General features: G+C 39.5%; 1 protein-coding gene across 4 annotated transcripts in view; it reads left to right on the plus strand.

The window, feature by feature from the left end:
- Nucleotides 1-26,848, plus strand: part of gabra3 (gamma-aminobutyric acid type A receptor subunit alpha3) — a 104,275-nt gene that overhangs the window by 19,374 nt on the left and 58,053 nt on the right. For all 4 annotated transcript variants that reach the window (XM_079355214.1, XM_079355213.1, XM_079355215.1 and 1 more), the window contains exon 2: nucleotides 16,381-16,487. In XM_079355214.1, coding sequence (XP_079211340.1) covers nucleotides 16,402-16,487 — 86 coding nt within the window. In that variant the 5' untranslated portion in view covers nucleotides 16,381-16,401. The remainder of the gene's footprint in view (nucleotides 1-16,380; nucleotides 16,488-26,848) is intronic.

Consider the following 26,848-nt stretch of genomic DNA (forward strand, 5'->3'; position numbering starts at 1 on the left):
CAAACGTTAGATTGAGTTCATTGGTAGCCACTTCAGGATAGCTTCTATAAGGAACGTGTAACTATTTCAGTACAACATATATATTTGTTTGTCAAAAATGGCTTAAAAATCTCCATAAAGCTTATGTTGTTGTATTTTACAGTCCTAAACCAACAAAGTACATCCTAATATGGATATAAACAGAAACCAAGCACTCTTATTCAACACCATTTCCAGCCTGTGTAAGTGGCAAAGACAATTGTATAGTGCCTCAAGGTGAACCACAGCGTGAATGTTTGATTTATGGTCTAAATTATTCCGTAGGGCCAGTCTGGTGCGTGTGCTGGACTCTACTGCTCTTTGTAAAGCTATTACCACCGAGTGAAACCTTGCATTCCAATTACAGTTGGACTATATAGCTGTCATTCACGTTAGTGATGACTATTGCTCCTACTTAGAGTGAATCCTGCAGCCTGCACATGAATATTTTCTCTATTAGCGTGATCGATAGCCACTGATCAAGCCACTTCAGACACGTACTCTTAGGTTAAAAAGGCTCAGTGACTGCGTTTAAGAGCCACTTGACTCTTACTAAAAATACAATAAACAGGATGTTAAGATTGTCACAGGATTAGTGTTTACATGTTCTTAAAACTTTTCTATTGTGTATACTAAGGTTCATCACTATACTCAATGTTTACCGAAAGGAGTCAACTAACTAAAAGTCATCCATCCATGACCTACGGAAAAGTTTATTTTTGATCATTTAGATAATTTAATATAAGCAGGCAGTTCATGGTCAGTTTTGGTGTGCAGCAGTTGTATGCAAATTTAGTTGATTCAACATGTTTAAATGAATCATTTAGAAGAGTATCTACTTGACATACTTCAATTTATGTCAGTGTCTGCCACTGAGGTGCAGAGAGCACTAAAGAAACTGGACTCCAGATAATCAGCAGGTCCTGATAAACTCGAGCCATTCTTTCTTAAATTGGCTGCTGATTGTATAGCTGAACCTCTTTTACACATCTTTAACTTGAATCTTATCAGTAATGAAATCCCAGAGGTCTGAAAATCTGCCTTTGTTCTTCCCGTGTTGAAAGGAGGTGACCCTCCCGTTGTAAATAATTACAGAACAATTTCAAAACTTTGCATTCTGGCGAAGTTGTTTGAGACGATAGTGATCGATTGAAGGACTTCTTGGAGGATAATAATAATAATAATAATAATAATAATGTCCTTTCTAAATATCAGTCAGGCTTTAGAAATCAACATAGCACTGTTACAGCTGCATTTAAGGTTTTAAATGCCATTATTGAAGCCATTGATTGCAAAAAAATTTGTGTAGCTCTATTTATTCACCTTTCAAAGGCATTTGATACTGTTGATCACAGATTATTGATCAACAGCTTACATCAAATTGGCCTGTCAAAGCAAGCAGCCCAATGGTTTGACAATTATCTGTCAAATAGAACACAGTGCGTCCAAATGGCAGGATCCACTTTGTCCTTTTTAGAAATCTCAAAGGGGGTCCCCCAGGGTTCGATATTAGGACCCATTTTATTTTCCATTTATATTAACAATCTGTGTGAAAATTTGTCGAATGCCATGTATCACTTTTATGCTGATGATACTATCAACTATTGTTGCTCAACATCTGTTGCACAAGCTTTTGAATTTATGCCATCAGCATTTAATGTTGTCCAGTCTCGGCTGAGGGAACTAAAGTTGGTCATAATGATTTTATGTGTTGTTTTCACATTTAAGTGAAGTACCAACAAATGTACCCTTGATTTTAACGTCCCAAGGAAATCCAATCGAGCTTGTCAAAAGCTACATGTATCTGGGTTTCCTGCTTGACTGTGAACTATCATTTAAAGCACATATTGTCTCCAAACTCAAAATGAAGCTGGGATTTTATTACAGAAATAAATCCTGCTTTTCACTCAGGGCGAGGAAACTTCTTGTTTTATCTACCTTGATATTGGATTATGGCGATGTGCTGTACATGGGCTCCTCTGCTAAATGTTTACAGTCGTTGGATACCGTGTATCACTGAGCGTTGAGATTTGTGACAGGTTGTAGACGCCTTACTCATCACTGTGACCTGTACATGAAATCTGATTGGCCATCCTTAAAGGTGCGCAGGTATTTACACTGGCTAAATGTTATTTATAAAGCTCTTCTTGGTCTGGTGCCTTCATAATTATGTGCACACTTTCAAAGAACCAGAAGCCAATACGCCTTGTGTCCCTGTGATGTTTTAAAACTTCTGTTCCTCGTGTCCACACTGAACCCGGGAAAAGAGCGTTCCGTTTTGCTGCTCCCTCTACCTGGAACTTTCTCCAAAATTACTTGAAAATGGCCGACCTCATTTCACTTGAAGCCTTTGGCTGAATCTTAAAGGACAAAAAACGCGATGGCAATCGGACAATGTCTGTTTCTGAATTGTAACCGGTCATCACGACGATGCACTTTTTCTGAAAACTGATCTGCTCATTGTAATTGTTGTTTTTTTTTCCTAACTTACTGTTTGTAAACTGTTTTAATCATGACGTGTGCTGCTGCCCTCTCGGCCAGGTCACCCTTGTGAAAGAGATCTTGATCTCAATGGGTTAATTACCTGGTTAAATAAAGGTTAAATAAAATAAAAAACAAAAAATGATGGCTTCAGTGGTCTTGAGGCGTGACACCACTTATGTTTCGACCTAGCAGCGACCTCCTGGGTTGAAAAAAAGAACCCGATGGAGAAGTGCAAAATCTTGCAGTTCTTCAAGTGTCCACTTGAGGCTGGCTTCAAAAGTCCTGCAAGTCACAGACACACCCCATTAAACAAGCCTGTTTTACAGCCGAAAATAATGTCTTTACAGCCTAGTACAAAAAACAATATTGGCCTTATTATTAGTTCATGTCAACATGGGCTCACATCTATGATTGAAATAGGTTAGCAGATGATTGGAAACTGTGACCTACTGTTGGAAATACGAGAAAGGCCTGGCCATCTGACAGCTATCTGATTTTGGTTCAGGTTCAGGTATTGATGTGTGTGGCAGGCCGATGTAGGCCAAGAGTGTCGGCTTGCCTCCAAAAAAAGCCTGTTACTGTTGAGTTGCAGTCTGAATACAAAAGTTTCAGTCGACTGTTTGGCTCTTGATAAAAATTTAGGGGGAAAATAAATTCAAAAGATCTACTTGTAGACCTGTACTCTCGAGGAAAACCAAAGGCTGGGGTGTCGATCACCAAAGTCTGAAACCTCATCCACTGGACACAATGAACAAATAAAATGGTGAACAATCTAATAGAGGTATACACATTTGAGATTACAGATTTGCCATCCTCACTCCCCAAACATGGCTCAAAAGATGGCAGCCAAGGAGGGACAGTGAATGATAACTCTGAGGGACACCTGACATTTTCATGCACGGACCATCTTTGTTACATTGCTGATGCAAAGTGATGTGCAGAACATTTGATTGATGGTGGCGACATGAACGTCCCATAGGAGAACAAACAGCCCATCTCATGTTCTTTCACTGGTGTGTCTTAAATCTTATAAAACCTCTAGACTCAGAGGACATGATGAAGCCAGACAGACGTTTACCCTGTGCCCCCTTATCCTTTCATACCCTGTTCCTCTGATGACTTCACAGCACTATCTGCCAGTCTTGTGAATGGAATGTTCTGTTGAAATATTAATGCTGGAACATCGCAAACTCACTTTATGCCCTAAAAATCAGTACAGTCTGGGTCAGCTTGGTAAATAGAACAACAAATAAATAATGCTGGGGATGTGTTTTATCTGTTCTGTGTGGAACATTTTTTCTGGACTTGGTATCAAGCTTTTAAATTCCTCTTTGTGTTCTTAACCCAACCAGCTGGCCAGTTAAAGTTGGTCCCTGCAAAGATAAACAGTGTTTGACCCTCACGGTTCAATAGATGCCATTTACAGTACATTAAATCAATGGTTCATTTTATGTAAGCTAGATATTTCCAGGTAGTTTTTAAAGGCAGTTCGAAAACCTTTTTGTGTAAAGCCTAAAAATCCCCAATGTGACCTGGAGGGTTCAGCTCATTAACAAATCTAGACTGCTTGAAAGTTGAAATAGCAGAGCCACTGTTGCTCAGGGGCTCGTCCAAAAATGTCTGGTTATTAATGTACTTTATTGGATACTGAACATAAAAAAATGAACAAGAATGTAACCTATCTGTTAAAAGAGACTCCTTGTTCATAATTTATCACCTCTTGGCTTGAAGCCAATGTTCCTCTGGGAGATCATTTTGATTGAGCGGTGACTCAGCATCTCACAAAGTGGAAAACAGTTTGTCTGTGGTCAACTGATGAATAGGTTTTTTTTCTCTTTAAACGACTTTACACCTAATTATTCGAGCATATTATTATTTTTCTCTTTGAAATATAAAATGTTTCTATCTCGCTGTGGATCTTGTCAAGTTTTTCAGCATTAAGAGGACCCATTTGAGGAAGCTCAGTGCTGCAGGTGTTGTATTGAATCTCCTATGTAATCCAACTTTTCTGACTTCAGGTCCATGAGAGTACTCATAACCTATTTAAAGCCAAGTTTTTACTTGTTTTCACTTACTTTCCCCTTGGATTCTATGTCAAGAGACGCATAGTCAAACTTATGTCGACTGCAACTCAACAAGCTTTTTTGGGGCAAGTCGACCCTCTTGGCCTAAATCAGCCCGCCAAGCACATCAAAACCTGAAGTTTGGCAAAAATCCGAGGGCTATGAGATGGCTTGAAAACGTGTTGGAGATGAAAATGGAGCTTGCAATCATCAGGTTTATTGTAAAACAATTACTAGCATGCAAACAAGTGGAACATGCCGTTAGTCATTAATAATGCAGGCAGCCCCAGGGTTAATTAGCTGGGGTGCTTCAAGTTTCAAATGGGATTTTCTCAGGTGATAACTTAGACATTAGAGACGTGATTGTGACAAAAGCTGGAGGGATAATACACTTCTGCACAGGGTCCGGTGAGGCCCGGCTCCATGCGGGGCTTATTGTTCACTTTTATCTGCTACTCAGTTCCTCAGAGTACTGTATCATCTCATATGCTTCATCATTTTTCAGTGTATCTGGAGCACAATGTAGTCCATGATATATTCTTACGTTTCCCCTTTCGTTCCTCTTGCAGTGTCACATGCTGTATCCACCGCATGCAGACGTCTTTTGTATTCCTATACAATCCTCACAGCAGCAGGTTCTTGTGCTGGGAGGGCATTATCATGTCAAGCACACAACTAAGCTGTGTCAACGTCACTGTGAACTGATTGGCTAAACGTGTGTTCATACATGCAGCTGGGAGAGTGCTAAATGGCAAGATGGGTCAATGGCATGTGCTTTCAGTAAACACAAAGAAACATGCTGCCATTTGTGCCTCTTCCTGCACAGGTTACCATGAGCTTCATAAAGGTCATGGTAAATCTAAGCTTCATCCGCTTGGACAGAAATTCTCTCACTATTTCCTCTAGCTCTGGCTACCAGTTAGTTTAAAACTGAAGAAACCTTTCGGAGGAGAGCTGAAATGTCTTCAAGATCTTCAAGTAAGTCCAGTTTCCTTTGGATCAAGCTTCGATCGCCCTCTCTATGTTCAGCTTGTATAAGGGAGTACTAAGAAATCCATATTTGCAGACACATGGAGTCCATTTAGTGCATGCCAAGGGCAAGCTTTATAATACCTTACTTTATCCTGAAAGAAAACCGGAAAATTCAGCAAAAATTAAAAAGAGTTATCATGTCATAAATGACGTTTCCATAAAATGTACTGTACATCTCACTACTCAATCCCTTCCTTATGGTGCCCACTTCATCTCCCTATAAGCCCCTCTGGTTACCCCTCCTAATGAGAAAAGACTTTGTTCCAGCTGTAATCATAATCCATAGAGTAGATGCAGAAAGTGTCACAGTCTGAACCGAGATATTAATTTTGCCTCCGCGTGGGGCCCGCTCTGCCGGCCATGTTACGCTATCAGCTTTGAAGGAATCTTGTCTTCCTAAGCCTTTCACAAATGCTCTGCTTGACATCTATTTTCATGCTTAGAACTCATTTGTGCTGATGGTACAATAAAAAGTCCCTTTCAGAATAAAAGCATACCATCTCAGCCCTTTTTTCCCCCATCATTCCACACATTTTTCTATCACTTTGTGTGTAAATTAATCCATCAATTTGTCAGTTTATATGAATGATTGTCCTTTCTGATCATAATAGCTAAAGAGAACATGGGTGATGATGCACATAGAAATGTCTGTAGTGTTATTGTTTATACTGTAAATGAGCATTCAGGTTAATTTAAGATATTCAAAAAGTCAAACATCGTAAGACTCAATGTGGATTTTTTCCAGAATACTGAATAAAAACATCATATTTCTTTGAATTAAACAATGCAATTGTAACCCAGAGGACATGGATTCAGTTTTTTTGCAGTGCAATCCACTCGGCAAGCAACATATAAATTTATTGTGATGTATATTTTTTTTATTATTTGTCTTCTCACGCCTTTGTCTTTTGCCAACAATGACCTATTTTTCTCTCTCTTTCCCTTAAAGCGGAAATTGTAGCACAGCCAAAAAAAACACGGCTAATGATGTTATTGTTCTTTCATGACATTTTCTTTTTTTCATAGGGTGATGTTGAACGTTATTAGCAGAGAATTACTTGGGCCTGACTCAGTTTTTCTCCCATGCCCACATTTGGTTTTTGTACCGAGGATACAAGGAGACTCTTATTTCTTTAGATTTTAACACTATGGCATTTTTTTTTATTGTTCTACCACAATGTTAAAGAAAAGAGTTTTATGAAATGTAAATATAAACCAGGTAGGCAGAAATAGAGTAGAAACAGCCTGAATGGTGCTGGCATCGAGCTGCAGACAGAGTAACCATGCCTGAGGTAATGCATGTGCACAGGTGGTGAGAGCCAGAGAAGGTATTGCTCCTCACCAGGAATCCCTGATGAACTCTGACAGATTTCAGCTACGAGGCAGACACCCTGTCTCAGCCTTAACAGCTGCTTTCCAGTTTCTTTTCACATCACGGCTGCCGTGACTTGTATGCAGATCAGCAGCAGTTTTGCTTTCTGTGTCTCTAATTGTTGAAGTCACACTGATTTACATGATATTTCTATTTATCCGATCGGATCTCGTTCTTCCAGCAGCATAATGAATGTTACTGCGAGGACAATTGCCTTATTACAGTAAGTTAAGAAAACTAATTAACGGTTTCAATATCCAAGATCATTTCTCAGTCACACTTTTCCATTTGGAATTTTTTTAATATTAGAAACATTCTGATAATTGTAGTGCTCACTATAAAACATGGGTTTTTTAAATCTTCTGTGGATTATTATATACTTACTGTTTATTAAACTCTGTTGGTGTCAGTGTCGACACACCCTCCAGTCACTTCTTCTTTATTGTATACTTTACAGATTTGATAAATGGATATCAAATATTGTAGATTCAGCAGTATATATAGTGAACTACCCTGCTGTGCTGTGTGTGTTTGTGTTTGCAAACATGCCCGACTGGGTAAGCATTATAGATCTCACACATTAGCAGCTTGACAGGTGTTGATGGCTTGTAGAAATATTGAACCAAGGTGTTAGCCAAATCAGCTTTATCCAGCCACAGTGGGGAATATCAAACAATAAAACGTCACTTTTACATGTGGAGAAGTGGGTAGACATTGATCATGCTGGCTGGGGTGTCGAGCTGCACAGTTGAATGCGTTTTCATTGTCATTGCTATAAGAACATGTGACTAAATGTATTGCTAAAGACTGCCTGGATACAGGCCATGCATTCATAATCAGCATGCTGACACTTACCCTATCAGATGGAGCCCTGTACTGAATATATGAATATGGAGCCTAAACTACAATATCTGTCAGCTTACCTCAGATTAATTTGTTTCAATGTAGTGGTGACGATGAGGAACTTGTACAAACAAATAGTACAGCACTTTCACTTTTTCAGGAATCATTTTTGAGACAGAAGGGACCATTTACTATGATTTAAAATAGCATAAACAGCACACAGGCAAAGGCGCCACAATAAAAGATCTTTCAATAAAAAGTGTCCTTCCAAGTACTCATTTTGTTCGTACTTATTGACTTTGGTATTTGGCAATACTGATCAGATCTCAGATATGACTGGCTGTAAAAATAATTGATGACATGGTATCAAATCAAAGCATTTATCAATGCCCGCCTTTAAGTAATATTAGATACTGATAGAGACTGATAATAATGTAGCTTGAAAAACTGGAGCTGACAAGCACCCTTGGTATTTGGAGTGTTTTTTTGTACATTTTATGGTCAACACTGTATTCACATCACTGTTTTTTCCTCATATTGTGAAGGGCCTTCCAGGGTCATTTTATATGAGGCCATAAGACCAAGCATGAACAATCATAACAGTGGGTTCAAACATTACAATGACTTCAAATCCTTACAGGAATCCGCACTTCTCTGCTGTTTCTGTCCTTGTGTTTTGTTGCTGGTCTGCGGTCTGCTGTTTCCCAGCCATGAGGAAGAACTTAAGCTCCTGAAAGCCTCTCCTTGTCAAATATTAAGTCTCATTCACTGTCACATGTGCTGTATTGTCACCACCACGACCACATTTCTTGTGCTCGCAGTTTAAGTTTTATTTTCAAAGACGGTTTGAGCTCCTTGAACATCAAATCACAAATGTTTAAGGGCTGTGACAGTGTTTTGCTTTTACCCACTCTGGCCTCATTTCGGGAAACCAGATTTCAGCTGCTTCCCTCTCTTCTGTCATGTAAATTTACACACAGCATGAAAAGTCCAAATCTATCTCTTTAAAAATAACTCCATCTGGTCTATTTTTTAAATAATTTCTTTATGCTAATAAACGGACTCAGGTGCCTTTTAGGATGTTGTACAGTTGTCCACGACGGTAAAGGAGCAGTGTAAGGAAACTAGACCAGATCTTGGCAAAACTAGTAAGTGTGAGACCTCTTTCCCTTGAGTCCTGCCAAGTATAGCACAAATAAAAACATTTGTCAAGTCAGTCCACCCTAACTTGAGATTAAATATGTTTGGCCTTGACTGGACGAGCTGGACCATTCTGGCTGGTTTACGTTACAGCTTTACAATTCCTTTCAACACCTGTGAACAGTATCAGTCCTCTAAATATTAGTCGGCCAAACCTTGACACAGCCAGATGAAAATGACACCATGACATTTATCTTTCTTCTGCCCTAAAAACAGCGGTCGAGGTGCATTGTCGTGTGCTGCTGTGAGTATTATAGACTCGACTCCACTCTCATTACATGTCTGTGAGGAACAAATCTAAATCTTGACAAATTATCACCGGCGTAACATTACAATGATGAGCCCCACTGGAAACAGTGTAGCCTGGCAGCCAAATACATTGATCATTTGGCAGCGATGAGGCCTAATGATCATAATAACGCTCATGCCCACAGCCCCGAAACAGAGAGAAAAATTGTTCTCACTGATCAGACCCACCTGTTTTCCTTATGCAGAAAATTATGTACAGCAGGGGCTTTGCACCTTTTGTGTCTGACCCCCCCCACTGCCCCCTTAATTCAAGTACCTCTTCATCCACAGCCCTATCAGTGTTTAAAAGGTTCTCTTTGAAAGAGATTAATCCAGGTTTTTATTTAAAAACTCGGCTAACAACAGGTATCAAGACAAACCCTCAGAGCATCGTAACCATTTATTAACTTCGCTACTTTTTGCTAACCTCTTCTACTTTATTCATATAGGCCTTATTTGGCTACCTTATGACATGATGGTCATGATTAATCTTACAACTGGAGTTTAACCCTACTTTAGCTACGATGCTATCCAGTTCAGCTATTCTGATTCAGCCTCCGCTCTCCTCCAGCGGCACACCTCCAATCCCAGTCCACTCATGTTTGCACAAAGGAGTTATGAATAAGTCATCTATGATTAAGCACAAGCGGCGGACAAAATCATTCGAGCCGTGCCCATGGCCTCCGTTGTTGTGTTAGCCGGCTAATGTTAGCACACTGTGGTTCACACTGTGTAAATTAACACGGAATGACTGTGATCAAAAGACACTGACGTGACATCTACATAAGCAGTGAGTAGGCTATCTTCCTTTCTCTAGTCCTTGACTAAAACAGCCTTATACGAAGCCTTCTTGTCCATGTAAACAAACTCACCCATCGTAGACAGTCATGACTTGGAGACATTTACAGAGGATACACTTGTTTTTGATACATTTATGTGTAAAATGTTGCACATTGTGCCTTTAAAAGAAACAAAAGGCACATTTTCAATCATGTTTTACATAGGTGTACTGACTACAAAGCTCTTCAGTAGATGCACAGTGCATACTGTCACATTAAACCAAATATCAGAGGATTGAGGGCTATTTTTAGGAAGCAGCCATCCGGATTACATGCTTATAGCGCTGTGTCCTAAATTCAACAATTACTGCAGTTGGCAGTGTTTAATGGCTGATAAGGCCCATCATTTATTTCGATGTTAGCTTTTCTTGAACATTATTTTGCCAGAGTGCAACAGTGGGGGTTTATTTAGAATAGAATAGAAAGATATCAGGACCTTATGTCACAGTCTACATTTCACTTTTCTTCAGGTCATGATTGGAAGCCAAGCTATAAAAAAGTCTTCTATTTTTTTTACCAAGGTTGGCCAAATCTGACATCTTTCTAGAAAGAGAAAGGCACTGCCACTTGGTATTCTATCATGAATTATTTCCTTCATTGTTGAGCAAATCACCCTGCATTGTTTTCCAGTCACATTATTCAGCTAATTTGCATCAAAGGCATTTATGGCCTTTTAATTCTGTCAAATGTGATTACATTACTCATTCTCTTCCAACAAAAAGTAAAAATTAACAGACAGAAGAACTAAAAACAAATGTTAGAAGACGGGGAAATGGCTCTATTGTCACCTTAGGCAAGCTATTTTTAATTGGCAACAAAAGCACCTTGTCTTTTTTTCCTGCTCCCCTTCCTTCTTATTTTCTGTTTCAAGTTCAATCTGAGCCTCAGGGACTGCTGAGCCATTCATCTGCATGACATGTATTGATAAATCAGGTGCAGCGTTGTAGACGGCAGACGGTCTTTTAATGCCTGTTTGTCTTTTTCTTATGGATAGAATTTGTTGACACTTGTACGAGTTGTGTGTCTCGTAAGCTCTCTGGAAGGTTCTTCGCCACAGCTCTAATTGGTGCTTGACTTGAAGAGCCGTGAACTAAACAAATACAACAAAAACAGATCCTATATAAAATGTGATGGATGGAGTTTATGGACTGACTAATGAGAATATTTAACTGTTATTCTTGCTTTTGTTTACTAAGCAAAATTATTCAGCTTCCAAAAGTGCCTTTTCTGCATCTTTTTAATATGAACTCATCCTCCGTCTCTGTTTCCACAAACCATAATGACTATCAGTGGTGAATCTACACTGACTGAAGCTCAAGGCATACAGTAATCACTGTTTTTTTTTCTTCCAAAGATTCACTCATGGGGGACATTTACAACCTTAAAGATGATACATATACCGAGATGATCCCCATGTGAGAGGAAATGACTTGAAAAGGTGACAGTATATGTCAGGAAATTAACATTGAAATTTTAAGACAGACATTATAAAGACAAGGAAATGATACCTCTGAACCCCGAGGGCATCCTGTAGTTTTTTTATGAAGCAATCTTAAATGAATAACGATGCAGGATTAGTTCTCGTATATACCCTGAGCAGAATGTACATAGAGAAAAGAACAGAAAAAAAAGACAGGAGTATAATGTGTGCCAAAAAAATTAACTCAGCTGGCAGCAGTTTTATGTTTACCAGCGTTTGTGAGGCGACACAGGACCGGTTTAATATGACACACTCTGGGACTTGGCCTGCCCTTGAGCTTGACATCTGTTGAAAGGGAGATGAGGGTGGAAATTATGGGGGGGGGGAAAAAATGATCATGAACTTCACTCTGAGTAAATTGCTGCCTTTACAATTTTTGTTTCACAAGTGGGTTTTCAAATGACTCAGTTTTGGGTAAAATAACTACGATGCTCAAGTGTTCCTGTCATAGTTGGGATAACCCGGCCTATTTGAAAACCTGCCACAGATTCAGATGCACAATTTACTTAATGGGACCTTCAGGGTTTCCATCCTATTTTACAGTCAAACAGAGATGGTAAAAGGAGTGGAGCTTGTACAGCACTTTTATAGTCTTGTGAATACTCAACGCGCTTTTACACCGCAGGTCACATCTATCCATTCAACACTGATGTCAGACGCTGCTATGTAAAGTAGCCATCCCACTCATACAGCACTGACGAAGCAGGGGGGAGAAACTTGGGGTTAAGTGTCTTGCCCAAGGACACATCAGACATGTTGCTGCACAGAAGCTGGGCATTGAACCCCCAACCCTGCACTCTACCAGCTGCGCCACAGCCGTCCCCCTTCATATAAACAGATAGATGAATAGATGCTTAACCATGGCAACCATGGTCACTCACTCCCAGGTAAACAAGGACGCCTGTGAATATCTATCTTTACATCGATAACACCTCATCAGTCCTGGATTAATGAGACTGAATGATAATCACTTCCTCTCAAATATGCATTTAACGATTTCAGCCAACATGTTTTCAGCCTAAATTATAACAAAGTAATGGAATCAATTAATCTGTAATTACATTTCATATGAGCTCAGTCACTCATTTTGATCACATTTATGAGCATAAGTATGACTTCACATGCTACCAGGTGGCCATCCCTTCTTTAGGAATAAGGAGGGAAAATAATTTTTATCGTTTCATCGTTGAGTTTATTATCTAAAGAGAGTAAAGGGTTTTTTATACCTTCTGGGCATTATTGAGCATTATTTTTACATTAACCAATTGATCATTTTTGATGAGTTTTATAGAGCATGGGGTGCTCAGAAGCTGTTCAATTCAGTGTGCGGGGGAGAGGCTATTCATGATCCTTCATGCCACAAGTTAGTGATGTCTGAACCTTTCTCAGTGTTAAAAAAAGGTTTTTGTGAGCGGGTTATGTTAAAATATTTCCGAATTTGGGTTCCAGATTTACAAGAAATAAGCTTCTCTTTTTTTTTGCCAGACTATAAAAGCCATGCATGTTAAAACACTCAAATGGTAGAACGGATTTCTTTGACTCCCCAGAACCCCTGCCAACGTAAAAAGAATAATGTGATCTTGATGTAAGTTGGCGCTGATCTATAATCAATACTAAGAAAGCTCTTTTTAATGTGCTTCCAGAGTCATAAACACAGAGCAGAAGGATGTTCTCAGGTTGAAGCTACTGATGCAGTCTCCATTCACTTGTTCCCTCCTCCTGTAATGTTCAATACTCTGCAGACAACACTGATTCTCCCTTTAGGAAAGCATTTGATCTTCTGTCTATATGGGGGGAAATAAAAGCAGGGGGCTGGGTCTCTCAAAAGCACAATGAGAGCCTTTTAAGTAGGAAACACAGCAGCTGCATGTGTGTATGCTCAGATGCCTGTGTTACTGCAGAACATCAGTGTTTTGCAGTGATTTGTTTTCCTCTCCCTTCGTCGTCCTGATGTTTTTTAAGGCTGCATTCGGTATTCTAAGCGCATGTTTCTTTAATGAGGGGTCATTTAATCTTTCTCTAAATTGCCAGACTGTAACCTCCTCGCAATAATTAACAATAATTACAGAGTTAGGAACCTAGTCGCTATGCAACATGTATGGAGGCAATATAAAGAAGGAAGGAAACTGTGTGCTGTTGCATAATGGGTTTATTTCTGGGTTTTATGGGATGCATTTTCCTGCTGCTGTTTGGTCAAATTGTGTTTAATGCACCACTCAAAGGGTTGGAGCTCGAGAACGACGTCATCTCTCATGATTACAGAGGGTCCTCTGAGTTTAAGGACACAATCAAGCACTCGCAGTGAATGTGTTAGTGATCGAAACGTGTCCTCTATTCATTTATTCAAGAATATTTGGTGGAGCTTAAAATATAATGTATTCAACTTGAGTTGAACACATTAAAGTGAAGCTGTAGCGGGCCTCATTAAATACCTGTCTCTACATGTTGAGACAGAAAGTGCAGAAACCTACCAACATTAACTCATAATGTACAATCAACTCTTTTAAAGGCAGGCTAGGCAATTCATTACAGAAGCATTTTTCTTTTTACATCCTGATGGAAAATAATAAATCACATTTTCAGACAACAAAAAAAAAAGCGCCTTTCAAAGTAAAACAAGTAAGCTAGTCAGACAGGGTTGAGAGAAAGGGGTAGTTTGTTTTTTGTTCACATCTTGTCATCTAATACAGCTACTTTAGATGGGATATTTTATGTGCTTGGGGCTGTATAAACTATCAATGTAGTGTAATGTGTGAAGCCTTAAGTTTGGGGTTTACCCGCTGATATGTCGGGTCTTCCTGTCTGAAGTGACCTTATTTGAAAATGAAGGTGGCACTGGAGAGCTAGCAAATAATTATCAAAGACATCAATAAACCTGTTGTCGGTGACAGAGTTTCCCTTCAGGTGTCCCACAGAGTAAGGTTGGCAGTTTGGTAGTCAGTGACTAATGTTGCTCATTTATTTGAATAAGAAGCTAAGGGAGCTTCTAGAACATTGTGGACTGGCCTAAAGTGAGAGTGTATACCACGTAACCTACTCTAAAATAACCAGCGATATCGTCACTTCCATTTTCTGCAGCTACTCTGAGGAAATGCCAACACTAACCCTGATACATGCAAGACAAAAAAAAATAACTTAAATTGCTCTCTGACACTGAACAAGTTTGACCATACACTTCTTGGACGGACAGTCAGTACATTTTACCACACAGAAAGCGTCCAGGCTTTATTTTGCTTTATTACTTTATTTTTTATTTTGACTCAAGCATTACTTCTCCAGTCTTCTGAATGCTCAAAGCACCTGACCTGAACATGCCAAAGCAATTTGGGGTTCTGTTTCTTGGCCAAGGGTTCAAACCCTGAGACCTCCGGTTAAGAGATGACGTTCTCTACCACCTACAGTACAGCCGTCCGTAGCCACAGTTCACAGATGACCGTAGCTGTTGACGTCTTGCGGGCAGCCAGATAGGTTCTCACTTGACACATGCCCCTGCAGCTTATTATGCATAACTTTCATTAAGCAATAAAACAAGTAAGTAATGTAAAAAATCACATCACCCTGTCGGTTGCCGTGAACACAGAAATGAGCTGCACAGGCCAGAATTGTTTTCTGTAGCAGACGGTTACCGTGTTTTCCTTCTGCTGCAAAAGACTGACATTTCATTACATTGTGCTTAATGGAGACTGACTCACTTTTAGAGTGAGCTTGGACACACAAGGAACTACATGTTTTTGCTCCTTAGCTTCAGCTTCATGTTTAAACGCTTGGTTGCCACTTGGTCTGAGTGGAGAGGTTTTGAACTTTCTTGGTAGCATACTTACACATTGTACTCATCGTGTTTTTGGTTTTTTTAAGTTGTCTCTTCCATCTCTACAATAAAAAATAAGTCCTCAGTTGGGATTATTTAATATTTGTATTTACCTATCAAAGAAAAAAAACTGGAAATTGTTCATTTCATGACGAAGAAATTATGATGTTTTCCAATTCCTCTCTTCTTTCCAACACAGACAAGTCGCTCATTGTAATCATTTTGTGGAGTTTTAAACATTACTTCAAACCTATGTGTGCTTTAATATCAGATGAGTTGTGTGAGTGTTCTTTGCAAAACAATTAAAAGTTTCATAGTTGTCTATGAAGACAGGTTAACCCGGTGTGTTCCAGATCATGGGAGGCCGTATCCTCCGCACAGGTGTGACAGCTCACCGGTAAATAGCATCACTGAGCTAATTACTATCTGACAGTTGTCTGAGTGGACAGCTCAGTGATTAGCGGGAGACGAGGAGACAGCTGTGTGTGTGCTCTTACACTCTGAAGAATGAAGCACACGAACAAGCTCTGCTGTTTCAGACTTTTTGGTTTACTCTCCGGAATCAGGACAAATGGAAAAAATGTGAGCAGATCAAATATTGTTAACGGGACTGTCAACCTGTTTGATTGATGTCACAAGATAAAAGTCACGGAAAACGATGTGTGGCAGCAACATGACCTGAGGTATCAACATGTCACTAAATCAGTTAAAGACCAAACTGACACCTTCCATCATATATATATATATATATATATATATATATATAGTAGACTGGTTGAGCATGCTGATGGATTATAATTGAAGGTTTACATGGATTATTAGAAACAAAGGAGGCTGTAAACATGTTGACTTTGTTTTTAAAGTAGCTTATGAGCTGATTGCTGGTTTGTCTGCAGCTTCACAATGACATCATCTCTCTCTCTCTCTCCCCCTCTCTCTCTCTCTCTCCACAGGAGTCCTCTCTACAAACTGATATGGCTGCTGCACTTTGGAAACCTAAATCTGTGGACTCAGGCTTGTGGACCCTCCTCCTGCTCCTCAGCATCCTTCCTCTAGCAAGGTACCACAACAGACGCTGAATTTCCCCTCCAAATTCACCACAGTTCACCATTCATTTGTTTTCTCCCTCTACATTTATTTCCTTGTGTCCCTCTTGTTTATGTTTCGGTTGGTATAATTCCTGTATTAATCTGGCTCACAGCTGCAGGAGACATTGTAATCAAAACAACACCATTAGAAGAAGAAGTTCATCTGTATTGTAAGCCAAGGAAAAAGCAAAGGGTGTTTCTGTTATTACACAGTGAGATGGTCTCGGCAAGGCCTGTCAGTTTGGCAAATGAAAAAACGTCTCTATAATGATATAGAAAGCAACTAAAGAACAGCCTTTAAAAACCTTTATAGCCTTAGGAAACACAATTACACAAAATCCTTCGAGCTACTTAGTTTATATAATGTGCACAATAATCGTATATACAGTGTTAGTTTGGATCCAATACCAAAAAATGTCATTTAAGTTTCTATGTACTTTTTTTTAACTCCGGGTTGCACACCCTGGTTTTATAAAATAACACGTCTATCAAAAAAGAGAAGGAATCATAAAGCAGAAATTCAAGTATACAAATCAGCAATCGTGCCATGCTATGGCCCAGTACTGACAGGAGCTGCTGTTAAGTGTTTTCTACTTTGGCTGCAGGAGTTTAGTGCAGGGGCTTTGATGATAAAGCAGGTAGCTGTAACGTTTTTATAATATGAGTGGAAAAGAATGTTGAAAGTCACCAAAGGGACAGATCGAAACGTTAATATTTATATAGCAGGGTTTCTGCATGCTCCTCTAACTCAGAAGGAAGCAGGACGAATCCCAATCAAAAATCTGCTCCACATGTTTAAAATGAGCTAAATAGATCTCAAAATATTATCAGTTGCACAGTTAAAGATTATTTCAAGCTATATTTTCTTATTTGTTTTTTTTTCTCTTCTTACATAAAAAAACAAAACAAAAACAAAAACCAATTCCACTTCATCCTGGATCAGGCTGAAATAAAGCAAACGTACAGTGAGCTTATCCTTGCATGCAGCTCGTGTCCTCCCTTGCACCGGTCCGAATTTCACTGACTGCTGAATTAATTTGCATTGTGCAGCACACCACAGCTACTATTATCCATTAACAGCATTTTCACTCCTGCATCCTGTGCACATTTTTCAAGTTGTGTGTAAAGAGTCAGCACAATTTTTTTTTTTTTTTTTTTTTTTTAAATCAGGTATCAGGATGTCTGGGACTCATTCCAATCACACCTCTTGTAATTTCATATGTAGAGATTTCACAGGTTGCCATGTTAGCATTGTTGAAAGGGAAGGATGTCATGGCAGGAAAAGCAGCAGAGTGTAAATCACTTTAAGATTTTGCACGCTAGGAGTGGCTCACCAGTCCTGGGAGAAAGCGAGCTGGGAAAAGAAATCCGAACAGTGTGACAGGGATTAGCCCAGTTTGCTTTGTCATTGTGCCACTTGGCTCTTCCTGCTTATTAGGAGCACACAGTTCTGGTAATTACATATGTTTAATAGAAATGTGTGGACAGGAGACTCTGCTCGCCAAACCTGGCAAGAGTTCTCACACAAGACTATGTGCTTTAGCCCTCGCTGTACCGCTCCTATTCAAGGACATGTCGGACGACGTTGGGGGCGCACCTGCTGGTTCACACCCTCGTCTTTTTGTCGTGTAACACTTATCTGAGGAAGTTCTTATGATGGAGGTCACCGCCGTGTTTCACTAAAGGAAAAACCTATAGCTTCTAATTTCATTTGCTCTCAAAGTGCCTTCAAACATTTTACATTCAAACTCTTGAAGTTCTGTATCACACTCAGAATGTTGCAGTGTAATACAAGGCGTTGTTGTTATACGCCGCTTTATCATATGAAAATGTTTTTTTTAAGAGTTTTCCAAGTTAACCCACTGAAGTAGTCACAACACTTCGTTCTCACTGAAATCAGTAACCCCCGATTAAAGACTTGTGGTATATTGTCGGGAAGTTATCTTTGTTCAGTGTTTGAATCACTGGGTCTGTTTGTTTGGGAGAGGAGGAAACATCTGCAGGTGATTACTGTAGGCCCCGAGTTATTAAAGACAAACATGTTGATACTTGTTTTTGTGAAGTTCACAGCTTGTCGATATGTTTAGGATGTTTTGGCTGGCAGAATGCAAGTCAACTGGGAATCTTCACAACTAATGACCTTATGTGGGGAAGCTGTTTATAGTTTCAAGATGACAATGACCATGTAGAAAGCCCATCAAGGATTTTTTTCTAGGGTTCCTGTACGATTGATGGACCTGACCAAATGTCCATAATTTGCAGGCCTAATCTTTTTGCCCAGGGACTGCAAATGGAAATTAGCAAACTGCTATAATCTGGTACGAAGCATCTTTTCTCTGTGAGTTTAATGTTATTGTTTGTACATGGTCCCTGACAACTAAACTAATAAACTATACTAAACTAGCCAAGGAAGACCAAAATAATGAAATGGCTCCCGATCATCTCTTTGAACAATTATTGGGATTTCTGTAACTTGAAAAGGATAAATCTTACTTCTGACCTCCATGACTTAAGAATTGTTGTAATCACATGAAATGTTAGGTTATTGAATCAGTGAGGTTTGGTTCCGTCTACACCTGAAACAGACATCTAAATTATGTCTACTTAAGGTCCCTTTTGAACAGAGTGCATTATGGGTTTGGAAAGCCCTCAGCTTTAATGCTTCCCAGGAAAGCACCTGCTAAGTCCACAAGACTTAAAGACTGATGCACTCCTGACATTTGGCTTCACCCCTCTGACTCCAACCCCCCTCCAACACCTCTGGGAAGAAGTTAAACTTTGATTGCGAGCCAGGACTTATCAGCAGCTGACCTCTCTTGTGCTCTCGGGGCTAAACGGGAGCAAATCCCTGCAGCCAGGTCCCAAATATTTTGTGGGAAGCTTTCCCAGAGGAGAGGAAACTGTTGTGGCAGTTCATTAATGCACATGGTTTTGGAATTGGGTTTAATGTTCAGGTGTCAACATCTATCGAGATCAGAGGTTTCAAACCAGCAGGAGAGCTGGAGGAGAGGCGGAGCAGAGGGAGACACATCGTGCTTCAATTTACATCAGATTAGTCGTCCCTGTTGGAGTCTTAGCCTGAATCAGTCAGATCTAAACACACAGGAATGATATCCTTATTCTTAGGTTCAGTGTGACTTACCACTTTGAGGATATTATTATCTCAGCTGAATGTGCTTCGAAATCTGAGAGAAAAGATGCTCCACATAGCTAGAGAACATGTCTCAGCATACATCTTAAACATACAATAAATCAAGTGAATCTATGGGTTCACCTCAAACAGGTACGACTTGTCACTATAAACTGTCAACGTGTAAACACAAAAGGTTTTGGAATAATTTCATAACCACAGTACAGAATAAATGTCGAGCAAATACAGTTAACAAGAAACCACAGGAGAGAAACTATGTTCATCCAGTGTGAGTCTCCTTCCAGAGCTTGACTTTCACCTTGGTTACGAAAGCCAATATAAGTGTATACATTATTATCACGCTCATGGCTGTAAGATTGAAAAAGTACAGGAAGTCTGACCTTCTATTGACTGTGCAGCATGAAGTCAGAAAACAGTCGAAGGGATTATTGGCATTAGCACTCAGGATGATAATAAAACTACCAGAAATCATTAGATGTGATGAGAGCATGAGGTTAATAATGGAAAAGTGTAAAGTGTTGACACATTCAGGGACGGAAAATTGCCATCTCCCTCTTTGAAGCAGGGCCAAAGCAGTCAATGCAATTAATTATGCATGAACCTAATGGCACGTGACAAGGATTTTCATAAAATGTTCATCATTCCGCAATTACTTGAGACATGATGTAGTGCATGTATGCAGAGCCCTGGCACAGCAGTCTCTATTAAACACTTTTATCCAGTTAAGCCACCACTAAATGAGGCTTTACCTCAGTTCATTTGAGGGGAAGACGTTAGGTTGCGTCTTGACTAATCCAAACCTGAACTAAATGTGAATATTTGTGCGAGCGGGAGTAAAAGTATACATTGATTGTCCATCAAAGCTGAAGCTGCTTGGGTTTAGAAATAATCCTCAAAACATCTGAATCTCTGCATATCAGCAAAGCAGTTTCTCTCTGAGAGCTGCCACCCCCAGATGCCCAGCGATGCTATCTAGCAGCTCCAAATCGGCTTTACTACAGTCGAGGCAGAATACTTTTCCTAATGGATTAAGGTGTAACAGACAAATCCGCCATATAAGGGTCTGTCATTCTGCACATCAACACATTTCCTCATTTCCCGCACAGTACAAGACGAGCCTGATTAAGCTATTATTCCCAGGAATCCATGTAGTACATATAAATGAGGAGGCTGGGGTGTATTTCCATTCAGAGGAGGTCTCTCAATCTATCAGCTGCTTCGCCTCCATTTGCCCTCTTTCCCTTCTGCCTTCTTCTCGTCAGCACCTAACAAGTGTGGACATTCAGGCTGTCTTGTTGTCTATTTTGTTTGTGATCTGTTGCCAAGCTGCCGGCTAACGTGGCACATAATCGATAGCTATAAGGATGAGAGGGCTATATGTACACTTTGCCTATGGATCCGCTCTGAAGTTGGCCAGCCTTTACTGGCTTCCCGTCAACGTCTCGCATGAATTATTCACAGCGTGGCAGAGAGAGGGGCATCACTTTGAGATGTGACCGGGTCACCTGATAACATTCTGTTTCTGTAGTGTTGTCAAGGTTAATGTGTAACAGGTCTAGACAAGGGTAATGTATTCACAGGTGAGCCACTCTGCTGATGGATCGACCATTAAAAGTGTTGAACTTGATGTCAAAAGAAAAGACAATCCAAGAGTCTATTGAAGTGAGTCATTTGAAATTAGATATTGTATTTGAATACATGCTTCTGACAAGGCAGTAGGTTACAACTATAACTAATGTTTGCTGTAATTAAAGGAGCAATATGTAACTCTGACACATATCATTTAACATAGGTACTGCAGTCCAAATAAAAAACATTGGGAGATCCATCTCCCTCCTCCCCCTACTCCCTCGAGCCATAGTGCCGTATCTCAGACACAGAAGCTTCAGTGTTTAGCCAGCTCTGCATTAATCTTCAAACCTTCTATTCCAACCTTTCTCCTTTAAAAAAACCCCCAGAAAAACCTCCTTTTTTCTGTACTCAAAAACAAATGCAAACCATCTAGCACCACAATCTAAACTTAAGAGAAGAACAAGGCCGCTCTGTTGTTGTCAGAGAAGCTAAAACTTCAACATAGCATGTTTCCTTAAGATATAGTGAGGTCATCTAATGATTTTATTCTGGAGATATCTGACATATTGCTCATTTAAATAGTTTCCAGATATCTGTACTTTAATCAAGTTTTATATCACTGCCAACTTTTTACTAAAAGCACTTTGACACTTTCAAAAGAGACTCTTTACTTTAGCATCTTTGTGAGAGTAATTATTAATTATTATCTTTTTGAATCATTGTCCCGACCTTCCTTTATTCAAGACTGATTTCATCTTAAAGGACCAGCACACAACAGAATGACTTTTTTTTAATCTTTTTTGTGTCAAATCTACCAGTAAATCAAGAAATACTATCATTACTTCACATGACAAAAACAGTCAAGAGTGGGAAACAACCCTGCAGAGAAGTTTAACAAATGTGGTGACAGTTCAATTTGCGACAATCCCTCAAACTCTGCTGGTGGCTTTGTGTGGTTGTGTTTTTCCAGTTCTTCCACTTCCTGTGTAGGAGGTGGTCAGAGTGGCACAGCGGTATCCATGGGATGAGTAACACCTGAATCCATTACTTCTGATTTCTGCCTCCTGCACACAATATGAGAGGGCTCATTCTGCCAGCTCTCTCTCTCCCAGCCAAAAGCATTTTGGTTTCACTGTGGTTTGAATTGAACTGGATTTTGTTTTCTCCTTGCATACTACAGACATTATTTCCCACACACGTACAATCACTATACAAATTCACAAGTTTCACTTAAGACTTTTTGTAGAATTTAAAATTGTTTATTTCCTCCTTATATCTTAACAGTGAATGATTTAAGTGTGAATATTCCTTTAAATAGTGCTGTGAGTCGGTGCAGCGGTTAATGCTTTCACCTCTAAACAAGAAAGTTCCTGGTTTAAATCTTCTAGATGTGTTTGTGTCTGTTTCTTCGGCATCCTCCCACAGTGCAAAAAAACATGCTTGTTAGGTTGACAGGTAACTCTACATTGCCTGTACAGTAGGTGTGAGTGTGCATGAATGTTTGTTGGTCCCTATGTCAGGCCTGTTATTGGTGATCAGTCCAAGGCGTACCCTGCCTCCCACCCAATGACAGCTGGCATTAACTTAGGGCTATGAAGCTAGCTTTACACAGAAATATTCTGTCAAAATCCATGTATGTACATGTGCATTTTTTAGACTGTGCTTTTCCAGTTGAATAAGTAGTTCTTCTATAAACCAAGTTATTTTCAAAGGTATCTCAACTTTTACTTTTGTAAAGAGCGTATGTGCTTTTGCGATCTCTGGCCACCTGCTTCACTTCATCAATAAAAAAAGCTTCTCATTAAAAAAAAAAAAACCTCTCTTGTTTGAGAAAACAAAATGTTATGTTAGTTGGTGTATCAGGTTTTGTATCACTGAGTATCATTTGGTCTCAGGTAGGCGAGCAGCACGTCAGGTTGAGTATCTGTTATTCATCAGAATCCTTGGAGGATAGTATCACGTACAATTGGTGCAGGTACAGCAGGTCAGAGACACCAGCTCGGCAGCCTCTTCAAATGGATGGTAATTAAGTCAACCTTCACATTCACTTTCACTCATGAAGTAATTTAGATAAAATAGTAAGAGTAGATTTATTTCATCAGGAGTATTATTGTGTTTGCTCTGGTAGATTACCTTTAACCCTCTCCATCTCTGTAAGCCGCTGGGAATAATGTCCAGAAGACACATCCATATGATCCAGATTCATTAAATCCCTTTCCAGTGTTGTGAATTCTTTGAAAGTTTCATTGACTTTTTTTGTAATTAACTTGAGCTGCTGTCAATAATATACTGATGAATAAACATAGAGGTCGAGTCACTGAATGAGAAAAGCTTGGGAACAGTCTGAATAACAGGCTGTACACAACCAGAGGCATAATGATCAGAGAAACATCAGTGTCATGTGAAATCCCACTCCTACCACCACGCCAAATTCTCTCTAAATTTCATTGATCTGAGCACAAATTACTTTTGAGTTTCAGTCAATTTTCTATTGAAATACTGAGCATCTGGCCAATGATCTTCAGAGTGACCAATTAGCAGACAACCCCACCAGGCATGAATCAAAGTGAGGCTGCACTAGATTTCCCAGAAGCCACTTGCAGAGCAGCACACAGACCGCTCCGTCCAGCAAACGCTGACCTAATGTCTGAGGCCACTCTGAATGTCTGAATGGACCCGCGGCTAGACACTAACAGTAAGCAAATTATTATATTAAATTGTGTTCTTATTGTTCTAACTCCAGCAGTATCTTTTTATGTTGTTTATTTTCAGTTTTTGCCTCAAGCCAATGTTTCTGACTCACTTTCCACGCAGCATTCTCTGTAAAACACAATTATTTCAGCACAACTCTGCATCCCACGCCAACAGCAGCATCCGCCCCCAACTCCCTCTGAAGTTCAGTCTGTGTCTGAGGTAAAGCTATGGATAACAAACCCGTTCAATACAGATTACAATCCTCAAACCTAACTGTGCCTTTGAATCCTCAAGCTGCTTTGAAAAAAGGGTTTGTAATGGAGAGTGTGTGGAGGTGTATAATTAAGCAGAAGTCAATTTCTCTGACTGATTTTTTTGGATCATTTTGGTTTTGAAATAAGATTTTTTTTATATATATATACAGTAACGTTTCAAACTTCTGTTTTGCTTTCTACAGATTTCCTTTTTCTTTTTCTTTAATTCATTACCAATCCTTCGCCCCTCCTCACTTCTTTCCTTACAGTCATTTGATATTTCTAACGCTGACTGCAGGAACATTTTTCTGCTGCACAACGTGATATGAATTTTTCCAAAACTTGCAACAAGATTCCTTTCTGCCATCTACTGACAACCGACAGCTGCCATAGTTTAAAAAAAAAAAAAAAAAAGATACAGAAGCTGTGATGTAGTATTGGATTCAATATCACTCAAACCAGCTGTGCTGCATATAACAACTCAAGAAGAGCTGCAGACTTTTTTGGCAGTTTATCAAATAGCTTTTTGGGGAACAGAATATTTAATAGTTCCTATAGGGAGCTAGTTAATATAATCCTGTCTGTGGTTTTGATATCAGATATTAGGCAGAGCAATGGGCAGTTTCACGTTGGCAGTAGTGGGGGGGAAACAATAGATGTGCATGTAAATGAAAAGCCACTTGTTGAGCAGATTATCATTTTATCTGCAAATGTTAGGTCCAGACCAGCTCACTGCTTAAGAACTTATTCAATCATTGATATTAAACTGCTTATGATGTGATTTTTTTCTTTTATGCAAATAGGACAGTGGATATATGAAAAATCAGGAAGAGAGAGAGAGAGAGAAAGAGAGGGGGGGATGAAATGAAGGAGCCACAGGTCAGATACAGCCAGTGAACATGTGGCGTGGGAAATCACTACCAGGTAATCGGTTAAATCGGCTGATATACATTATCTTTTTTGTTGTTGTTGTGGGACAAATTTTAGTTCTGGGCTTCAGATCCACAGTATTAATGCAGGTACCCTAACTTGCAACTAGTTCAAAGAACATTTTAAGAGAGAAATTAGGAAGGAAAAAAAAACATTACCAAATGAAAACAAAGTGACAAGTAGATGACTAGTAGTGGCAACAGCAAAAATGTTCTCTTCTCCCAGAACGGTGAGGTCTGGAATAAACTAAAAATATGAGTCCAAGTAGTCAGATGGCTTGTGAGACACACGGTATGCTTATCATTCTATCTTTGGAGAACTTGGTCTGGTTCTGAGCAATGTGCCATAATTTGATGGTTGGATTTAATTCAGCGAACACATGTATTATGTAAAACTACTACACCACTGTTTAAATGATATTTAGCAGATGCTTACTTTAGAAAGTTAGTACAACACAAGCAAGAATGTAGAAAAAGAAGGAACAACGTGAAAGCGCCAAAAACCTGCAGTGTGTACTCACCTCCAACATGTTTGCAAATTCGTTGGTCTAAAATGTCGATCGCATGGGAAGAAAATAAACTTGGGTGGCCCCGGCCTAGTTTGGTGATGACTGCACACTACATGATTCCCCCAGGCAACACTTCTTCCTGTAATATCTCCACAAGTTGAGAAGTACTGGCCCACATGAATATAACTCTTCAGGCTGTGCAGTTTCCCAGCAGATTACTCATATCATTTTAGGTTGAACATTTTAAACATTCCAAGCATCTTTAAATTTCTAACTCTGTTTTTTTTTGTACCCCTCTGTATTTTCAATATCTGGAGGTTTTTAGGAGGTTGTTTTAGCTATAAGGAGGATTCTTGTTGTTCATTTGGACAAAATGATCAAACCGGGAAACTGATAATGAAATAATGTAATTGCAGCCTTAAAAATCCCCTTCCATGTGAGTCAAGTATTTAACCCTGTAAAATTTGAAGTTGGTGTTTTTTTGTGCCACAAATAATAAAAACATTCAACATTTATGGAAGAGCACCTGAAGAAAAAGACCCCTCTCTTTGATTAATATCACACAACTAATGATATCATTGATGAGGAGGTTTTGATGCTGATGAGAAGTGGCGATGTTGTGCTCGACCTCTGTACTCTTCCTCTCAGCACCGTGTGTCCAATCAGACTTAAAGCAGTTTGTTTGAACTTACTGACGTGGTTTTAAAGTCACAGATCGACAGGACCATAGGCTGGAACAGGAATGAGTCCTAAAACACGGAAGTGAGTTAGCATTTTAGCGCCATGGGTTCCTAACTCTAAAAGTCAATGGGGATTTTGAATGGGTTTGTGGTAAACACAAACATTGGATCGATGAAGCACAACGGTTGTGACGTCATGACAAACCGACCGCGGTGTAGTTCGCTATAGCATAGCGTTAGCTTTTTACTTCTCTTAACTGCATTAACGCTTCAAACTTCATATAAAATGGTGTTCATCTGTAAAGATTATCCAGCTGAACAAAACAGCGACACATCAGAAATTTATGTTTGACACAGAGCTTATTTTCTGCAATCTTCCAAAATCAAATGCAAAAATCCCAAAGGCGAATTCTCGTAGGAACCACCGGCGTAGATACTTCCAGGTTGGCCTACAAAAATACGTCATCACTATTCCAGTCTATTCTGTCCACTAATAGTTGGTGCTTTGGTGAAACTAAGGATATCATACAAGGAACCAGGTGTA

The sequence above is a fragment of the Symphodus melops genome (genome assembly GCF_947650265.1).
Source record: "Symphodus melops genome assembly, chromosome: 11".
NCBI classification, from domain to species: domain Eukaryota; kingdom Metazoa; phylum Chordata; class Actinopteri; order Labriformes; family Labridae; genus Symphodus; species Symphodus melops.